This window comes from Poecilia formosa, unplaced genomic scaffold (genome assembly GCF_000485575.1).
Source record: "Poecilia formosa unplaced genomic scaffold, Poecilia_formosa-5.1.2 Scaffold843, whole genome shotgun sequence".
Classification (NCBI taxonomy): domain Eukaryota; kingdom Metazoa; phylum Chordata; class Actinopteri; order Cyprinodontiformes; family Poeciliidae; genus Poecilia; species Poecilia formosa.
Genome location: NW_006800782.1, coordinates 1 through 9,163, shown reverse-complemented (window position 1 = coordinate 9,163; position 9,163 = coordinate 1). Strand labels below are relative to the sequence as shown.

The 9,163-nt window shown below is 41.0% G+C and overlaps 1 protein-coding gene across 1 annotated transcript; it reads left to right on the top strand.

Moving 5' to 3' along the window:
• The first annotated feature begins 2,056 nt into the window (after nucleotides 1–2,056).
• LOC103131802 (coxsackievirus and adenovirus receptor homolog) lies at nucleotides 2,057–6,493 on the top strand. The gene is made up of 3 exons (XM_007543529.2): nucleotides 2,057–2,210; nucleotides 3,177–3,512; nucleotides 6,220–6,493. Exons 1-3 carry the CDS (start codon nucleotides 2,138–2,140, stop codon nucleotides 6,315–6,317), a joined length of 507 nt encoding a protein of 168 aa, XP_007543591.1. The 5' UTR covers nucleotides 2,057–2,137; the 3' UTR covers nucleotides 6,318–6,493.
• Nucleotides 6,494–9,163: the final 2,670 nt, after the last annotated feature.

The following is a 9,163-nucleotide window of genomic DNA, read 5'->3' as shown; positions in this document are numbered from 1 at the left end:
CAGACAGAAACCAGGTTCACCAGCAGCACAAAGTCTGAGTCAGGGGAGCTGCATGATGGAAGGAACTGGTGCAAAATGAACTTTATGTCATTTTAGGTTTAAATTAGACACAAAATCTGTTTATTTAGTTTACATTAGAATATAAAACCTCTATGATGAACATGAGTGATGCATTAATAATGGTGGAGAAGGTTAATGAAATAAGCTGATGTAGTTTATCTTTGCAGCACATCAGCGCCATCTGGTGTTGAGTTTATATATAATATTAATTCCTACTAAACATTATGGATTAAAACACTAAACCGTATTTATGTTGAAACAAATAAACACCTTCTGTAACCTTTATGAACCAAAGAGATTTTTTTTATTCTCAGTCCACTAAAATGAAACTACAGACATAAATGTTACAAAACCTTTTCAAAAGTCAACTTGGAGAGTTTTTGCTAAACAAAATTATATTTTGGTAAATATATTTTTTCTTTATCATTTTAATTTTATTAGGTTTTAAAATAAAGGGGAAAAAATGGCAAAAAGAAAGTGGACAGATTTTCTTCTGTTATTTGTGTAAAATAAATGTCAATAATTCTCAACTTCATAAAACATGGATGTTAAAAAACATGATTTTTAATTTTTTTTATTTCATTCAGTTGAGAGAATGTGATGCTTTTACCAAAAATGCAGCTTGGGAAGCCAATCAGCAGCCACCCATAATGCTAGCTGCTGATTGGCTGAAACCCAGAGAGTGGAGCAAAGATGTAAAGTTTTAACTCTGCAGCTGACAGGAAGTTCAAGCTGCAGGAGGAACCAGCTGGTTCCTCTGGTTCTCCTCAGTCCATCCAGCAGAGCTACTGTTCTGGTTCTGGTTCTCCTGTAAACCGGTCCCGTATGAACAGAAGGAGGTTCTGATCCATGCTTTGCAGCCGGGTCAGGACTGTGGATCAGCTCCTGCTCAGGAATCTCCAACCTGCAGGACGGACCGACCCGCTGACAGAGGATCAGAACCGACCAGGAAAACCATGTTGGATCGAACGAAGCATTTAGTCAGAGGTTCAGCTGTTTTCTTCAGATCTGATGAAACTCTTCAGATCTACTTGATCTCATCAAAGCCAGATAAAAATATTCTGGTTGAATGGAAACATTTTGAAGCTCAGATTGATTAATAAAATATTCATTAAATCATCAACTCCTCTAATTCCCACACATTTAAATTATTTTAGCCTGAACTTAAACATGAAATCCTATGATTTGGATTGAATAATTATTTGATTATTTAAATATATGTATATGATTGCAAATAAAACCAGAGTTTCTACATAATACAGACCTTTTAGTTTGATAATCCTGTTTGTTTTGATGTAAACAAAGGCATCTGATAGAGATTTTTTGGTATTATCATTTTGTTATTACTTTAGTTCATATTCAGTCTAATGTTAATCAGTATTATTGTGATTTTTAATTTAAAGTGTTCTCTTCCTTATGTGTGTATAAACTGACCTGGAGGTTACGACTGTCTGTTCATCTTCATGTGCGACAGTCAAACTCTGTGTTTCTCAGACCTTAAATTCTTCTCGTGTTTATCTACCCTTTTCTTAGTTGATAGTTTGACCTAGAGCTGAACTGGGCTCAGACCGTAGATCAGTTATCACACCTGGAACTGAGTTGCTGGTTTGTTTAGGTTAAATGTTTTATGACCTCTGTTGTTTTTCTGGCTGTTCTGCTTTGACAATAAAACAGGGGCTCATGCGAGAGCAGACCAGAACTCTCTGTGAACGGCTTGGAGAGGCGGTTGGCGGAGATTTCTCCTTTTGCAAAAGCTTGGCCATAAAATTCATACACGTTGTCTGTGGTTCTTTTATATAGGTTCGAGAAAAATACCCATCAACATCAAATGACATGAAGGCACTAATTAAATAAAACAGTCCGTTAAAAACTCCCTCTCTGGTTTGGCCAGTCTGAGTTTTTCTAGCTGAGACATTCTAGTTGGGAGGGTCTAGTTGGGAGGGTCTAGTTGGGAGGGTCTAGTTGGGAGGGTCTAGTTGGGAGGGTCTAGTTGGGAGGTTCTAGTTGAAACACTCTAGCTGAGACATTTTAATCTAGACTCGCTCTGCAGGTCAGACTGTTTGCTGCTTCGCTCCTCATGGCGTCTTCATCTCAGCTGCTGCTGCTTTGGCTTCTGCTGTTAAACGTTTCTTCTGTGTCGACAGATTCTAGTAAGTTCAAACTAATCATGTAAATGTCAAACTGACGCTCAGCTTCTCTGATGGAGAAATGTTTTAGTCAGTAAAGTTTAAGGAGCCTCTTATTAAACCTGCTGGTTTGTTCTGCTGGATTAAAACAGACTCCACCAGAGGAGAGTTGGTGTTTTGTGTTGATTTAAGTTAATTTCAGTTTCCAGAAGTATTTTAATCAAATGCTGGTTGATTCTGTCCAGAGCCGATATAAACTATCCTTTGTTCCAGTTTTAATCAGTTTCTGCTGTTTTCTCTGAACGTTTCTTTGCTGCTGAAGCTGAAGGTCATTTATTTGTTTGACTGCAGAATTTATTTCTTACATGTTTCTGAGTTTAAGATTCCTAATTGTTAAAAACCTTCATCTGAATCGTCCCTGAAGCTCCGATCATATTTGCTGATGAAACCAGACAGTCATGGTGTCGGTTGGAGCGGATGTTTCCAGCCGCACTGAGCAGATTCTCCCTCCAGCGAATGCAGCTGGTGGCTCTGGACATGTTGAGGCAGGTTACCATCCTCCAGGTTCATTCATGTAGAGAGAGCGCGTGCTGCAGCAGGAACAGGAAGGCATCGTTCACCACACGGGGATTACCAAACAAGGCGGTTCTGGTTGGAATAACAACAACCAGCCTGGTAGAGACCAACTTTACCAGAGAGATGAGTTTAATGAGTTAAAATGATTTGACTTGAACTGAAGCTGCTTATCCTCCTCTGGGTTTCTTTGCTGCTGCTCTAATCAGGATGTTGGTCAAAAAGCTTGTTTTCCAGAGAAACTATGTTTGTATCTCAAATCCATCATCTACATCAGAGTCTCACTGCTTTACGGTCCAGAACAGCTGAGCTGAACCAGATCATTTAAATATTCTGTAACTTATTTATATTCATCAGTGGTTCTTTTGGTGAAACCCAGAAACCAGAGTCTTTAATTTCTTGTTTCCTCTCCTTCAGATCAACACAGCATCACAGCAGAATCAGGACAGAACATCATTCTGCCTTGTCAGGTCTCTGACCGCTCACCTGTAATGGTTGTAGAGTGGAAGAAGGCTGAACTGGATTCTTACAGTGTTCTGCTGTTCAGAGATTCACAGTTTGACTCAGAACACCAGCATCCATCTTTTAAGGGCCGGGTGGATCTGCAGGACAAGAACGGAGACGCGTCTTTGGTTCTGAGGCACTTGACGACTGATGATAGCGGGACATACGAGTGTCGAGTCATTCTGACTGGAGCAATAAGAAACTTGGTAGCAGAGCCTAACATCATCATCAACCTGACAGTTTCTCCAGGTGAGTCTGTTTGGGTTTGGATCAGAGATTTCATTCATTCTGCTGAGTTTCACTCAACCAAAGCTGAGCTGGAGGGTAACAATGTTTGATAGGTCTTAGACCTATCAAACATGTATAACATGTATAACATGTATAACATGTATAACATGTGATTTCTTGTATTACATGTTATACAAGAAATATACCATGTAAAGGACACAGCAGGAAAAGAATCCTGTTATTTTATCACTAACTCCACTTGTTTTCATATTTTCAGTGTAGGAATCAATCAGCAGATGATTTAATCTGTTTATTGATTACAGAACATCGTCATATAATCCACTGTTCAGTGTGTCTTCGTCCATATGGACCAAGTCGTCCTTGTGGTCAGAGGTTGGTCTGACCAGCTGATAGCTGACCACAGCAGTGTTAAATGTCTTTAGCATCATGCTAAGAAGCCATGGAATGATGCAAGTTGTGAAAAGGCAAAAAAGGATCAGGACACCCAGAATAGATGCTCCATTTCTCAACAGCAGGTTCCACCAGGATCCGGAAATGATCCATGAAAGAAATAGGATGTGATCCTGTGTTCCACTGTCCACATAATGTTTAAGTTCCTCCTGCTCATGTAGAGCGTCAGAAATGGTTCCACCAGGTCCATTGTTGTACACACAGTTTCTGAGGGATCCTGGTTTGGCTCCTGCCAAGGAAATGATCTCTGGTAATTTCACAATGTCTGTGGAAAAGGAAGCACATAAGTCGCAGGTGAACAGTTCATAGCATCCAAAGGTCCTTGTTTGACCGTTCCCGTCCGGAGTGGAACAGAATAATCCCTTTTTCTCCACTTGTTGTTCCTCCCTGCTGGAAAGCTGTGCTGTGGGTGTGGACTCAGGCCATAGAGACACATCTGCTTCTCATCAGTGATGCTCCCTGGTTGAAGACCTGAGTTGTGTGTGGCGTAGGGCAGCTGTGCACACACATAGCAGTTGACTTCGTTCCCTCATAGGCGGTCCTGTTCTTCAGTTGCCACCACAGATTGGTGCCATAGTCATGTGGGTGTCTCTGAAGGGGGAACACGTTTGCTTCCTTCTTTGTCCTGATGAAGGTGAAGGTGAGGTCACTTCCTCCTCCAAACATCAGACATGCTGCAGTCACGGCGCAGTAGAGGCTCCACCTGGCATATGGACGCCCCATTGCTGCTCAGCATACAAAGATGTCAGAACCCCAAACTAAGGAGTGAGGATCTGTCAGTGTCTTTACTGGCGTTGAGACGAACCGCCCTATTGGTTAGGAACCCCTTTGTAGCCAGAACTTCCCCGCCACTCAGGATTAGGGGTCCAACACTCTCTGCAGCTTGCAGTGACTGAGATGTATCCAGCTGGGTCTTTCAGCAATCTTTACAGCTGTTGGTGTGGTCATCAGCACCTGGAACGGTCCTTCCCACCGTGGACTCGCCCCGTTCCTTCGTTTGATGACTTTAATGTAGACCAAGGGTCTTAAACTCAGTTTACCCGGGGGCCAATGGAGGCAGAGTGTGGGTGAGGCTGGGCCGCATAAAGGATTCCACAAAAAACATTTAAAAATATCCTCAAATGTCATCAACATTTAATTATTTCTACAATACATGAACTGCAGGCTTTGGCTTTGACAAAGACATGATGAGGGTGTGACAAAATTTAGGCTGCGTTCACACTGCAGCCTGAAGTGACCTAATTCAGATTTTTTGTCAAATCGGATGTTTTTTTGCTGGGCCGTTCACGTTCTGCAGTCTGAACGGGCAAACGACCTGAAAGTGTCCCGTATGCGCAGTAGAGGGCGCCATAGCGTCAGAGTTCTCAGTGTTCTGCCAACCGCCATAAAAAGAAGAAGTGTTGTTGATTCTGCCGTCCAGAAACAACTCGGTTCCATGTCTCAGCTGGAGGAAGGACAGGGCAGAGTCCTGCTGTCCTGCTGCAGCTCTCTGCCCTGTCCCCTCTGAGGAGGACCGACCCGTTAGTCTCTGTTGTCTGGTTCTGTAGATCATCTTTGTCTTTCAGCTCAGCTTCTTCTTCACCACATCAGTTTAACTTACAGATACAAACAGCATCACATCATCTGCAAACAGATGAGGATCAGACAGGATGTAAGCTGGAGCTGAAGTCAGGCTTAGAGATCCAGGCTCCTGGCTGAGTGAGTTTCCCTCTAAAGCTCTGAGTTTCTCAGATTGGTTTTGGTACATCGGATGAAGTCCAGATGTCGGCTGATGCTTTTGCTGAGACAGAGCCTGGTCTGTCCACTGCTCTCCACCTGATGGTTACCTGACAGGTCAGCCGGCCAGGGAAGTTTCTCATCAAGCCAAGTGATTTGTTGGACCTGGAATCTGAATGATCATGTTCAGGGTTTATTCCAGATGTTGATTAAAGATGGGAACTGAGGGAAGGATGGCAGAGATGGTGGAAGCTGTGGAGCTGCAGATGGAGACGTCTCAGCTTGGTTTTGTTTGATAAAAACAGAACAGATGGTTTTAAGAGAAGCTGATCATGTGGTTCAACAATCAAAAACTCTGGTCATGTTGGGGAAAATCTCTTCCTGCACAACAAAGAAAGACCTGATTTGGCACTGAGCACCGAGTGGAGCCAGTTTCCACTGACAGCCTCGTTTTGCCTCCCTGTGACAGAAATGCTTGAAGATGTTTTGTTCTTCAGTGTCGACCCGACGCCTCGTTCTCACTGCTGGTTCTCCTCCACAGGGTCAAGGATGGTCTCAAGCAGAGGAAGCAGAGCCGGATCTTCTGGACCGGTGATCGGACTGGCAGTTCTTCTTCTTCTTCTTCTCTTTACAGACTGATTTAGATTTAGTGGTTTCTGGAATCATTTATAAAGCTTAGAGGTAAAAATATCCACCCATCACTGAATGTCAATGAATTTTTCCAATTCAATATCAATTCAGTAAAGCCCTTTGAATCGATTAGATTGGTTGGTGTTAATTTTAATCAGAAGAAGAAGAATTAAAATCTTTTGACTTGTTTTATTCTCTCTTTATTCCTCGATGCCGTCATTGTTTCAGCTGAACCATAAAGACAAAGACAAACGTTTCCCAAGTCCAACATTTATTAGACAAACAACTAATGAAACTGACAAAACTCAATAAAATCACTGATAGAGATTTTTTGGTATTATCATTTTGTTCAGTCTAATGTTAAGACTTTTAGTCTAAAGTGTTCTCTTCCTTATGTGTGTATAAACTGACCTGGAGGTCGCAACTGTCTGTTTCATCTCCATGTGAAACAGTTAACTCTGTGTTTCCCAGACCTTAATTCTTATCAACCAGAATACCTCCTAACTGCCTATGAGCAGTCGTATTTTGTCTCTTGTTTATCCTCCCTCTTTGTTGACAGTTTGACCTAGAGCTGAACTGGGCTCAGACCGTAGATCAGTTATCACACCTGGAACTGAGTTGCTGGTTTGTTTAGGTTAAATGTTTTACGACCTTTGTTGTTCTTCCTGACTGCCCCCTGTGACTGTTTTTCTTTGACAATAAAAGAAGGGGCTCACGTGAAAGGAGATCAGAACTCTCTGTGAACGGCTGATGAGCTGTTGATGGAGATTTCTCCTTTTGCAAAAGCTTGGCCTTAAAATTCATATACGTTGTCTGTGGTTCATTTATTTAGGTTCGAGAAAAAATACCTATCAATCACAAACCAGCATCCAATTCAATATTTACCTCACTCCACAGACATCCACACACCAAGACAAACAAACGGGGAACCATTTCACCGACGCACCGTTCCCCAGAGACAGCATCACGGGTAAACCTGGAGCGATCTGAGGTTAAGGTTCCTGGTCCTATAGTTTTAGAGGAGGGCGTGTTTCCCTCCTCTGTTCTAATCAGGGGACCGTCTTTAGCTAAGTTCATTTAAATCTAGTTTATGTTCCAGTAAAAACCTGTTTCTAAGATCAAAGAAGTGTTATTTTCTTCTGAATGGAGACAGATGTTGTTATGGCCCAGAGGAAGCTCTGCTCTGTTAGGACCAGATTGTTTTACACCAAACCTGATCAAAGTGGTCAGAAGGTTAAACTCACACAGAGCCCCTGTGACTGGCTGCTCAGTCCACAGAGAGACTAGCTGTGATTTAAATTAGAGAGAACTACAAGCTAAGTTATTCAATTCAATATGTTTCAGTAGAAATATCCTACATAAGAGATCACGCTGATTAAACCATGGATATGATTTGAATTGAACTTTTACACTATTAATTGTATCTAATATTGAACATATGGTTAAGTTTTACAACTAGTGTTCACATTTACATACAGTTAATTTGAATGCATTACTTCATATTGAGCACATAGAGCCACTGTTTCATTTTCAGATATTTTAGCAGCAATGGGAATAAAGGAGTTAAAACTAATGGCTACTAAAAGCATCACATTTTGCAATAATGTTGTAATCTGCTGGGATCTTGTTTGAGATTATTTTTAAATTTATTTTTACCATTTTTGTTCCTCAGTTGTTTTTATTTACCTCTAGTTTTTCTTCTTCCTTGGTGATTCTGGTTGGGTTTGTTTCTTAGTCCTTATTAAATCAGTTTTGTTTCTGTTCAGTTCGGTTTCTCCTCATGTCTTTGTCTCTCTTCTTTATTTTGTTTCTTAATGTTAGAATTAATTCCTGTTCCTCCTTGAATCTTTCTCTCTCTGACAACTTTCCATGATTTTGTAAATTATGATAATTTAATGCAAAGTTGGCATTTTTAATGGACTTTCAATACAACTAACATTTAGAGCAACTTTGCATTAAAAATGTCATTATTTTTACCGAATCACATTTCATGACAACAGTCACAAACATTCATAAAGACTTTATGTTTATGACTGTGTCATATCAGTCTTCAAATAAAGCGTTACCAAAAGTCTTAACTGACATAATAATTAAACCTTAAAGTATTTCGGTTTTGTTTTTATTCCTGCAGATCGACTTCCTGATGTTTTCAGTTTTCCAGAAGTTGCTCTCAGGCTGCAGGTTGAAACATGTTGAATCTTTTGGTTTTCCCCTGGAGCTCCTCTTGTTCCCGCCTGCATGAACTCATGTGTTCATAAAACCTTCATCAACCTTTCCAATGCATTTCCTAAACAAACAGAACATTTTGTGGAATCGCCCAAAGCATTTTTTAGGCCAGAGCAGAAAAACATATTTTGAATCTTCTGTTTGCAGCAGCAGCAGCAAACAGCAGCTCCTCCAGCCAGCTCTTTCCTCTTCCTCCGTTTGGTCCTCCTCATCTTCATCACCTCTTGTGATTTCTACATCCACATAGATTTCACTGCGTTCTGGTTCAGTTTGAAAAGGTTTAAGACGTCATTGTTTTGGCTGGATGGAGCTAAAGTCAGACCATTAAACGTCATTTACCCAAAAAATAAACACATTAATAACATTTTATTTTTCTTATCTGCAGCAGATACAAAACTTCAAAATGGGTTAAAACATCTGAACACTAAAACAAATACATCCAGTTTCTACATTATTTAGATATATGAGTAAAACTCAGTGTGGTTCTGATCCACTCCTGGTTCTGGTTCTGGTTCTGGTTCTGGAGCTGCTGTGGTTTTACCCCACCTAGTGGCGGAGAGCTGGTATTACAGCTCAGCTGATGTCTTTATTCTCCTTCAGGTCTCAGAGTCTCTCTGTGCTTCAACATT

Excerpts from the sequence above, each read along its gene's own strand:
- LOC103131802 (XM_007543529.2), top strand. The coding sequence starts at position 2,138 with ATGGCGTCTTCATCTCAGCTGCTGCTGCTTTGGCTTCTGCTGTTAAAC. Across the intron at positions 2,211-3,176 it reads TTCTGTGTCGACAGATTCTA|ATCAACACAGCATCACAGCA; the intron begins GTAAGTTCAAAC and ends CCTCTCCTTCAG. Across the intron at positions 3,513-6,219 it reads CAACCTGACAGTTTCTCCAG|GGTCAAGGATGGTCTCAAGC; the intron begins GTGAGTCTGTTT and ends TCTCCTCCACAG.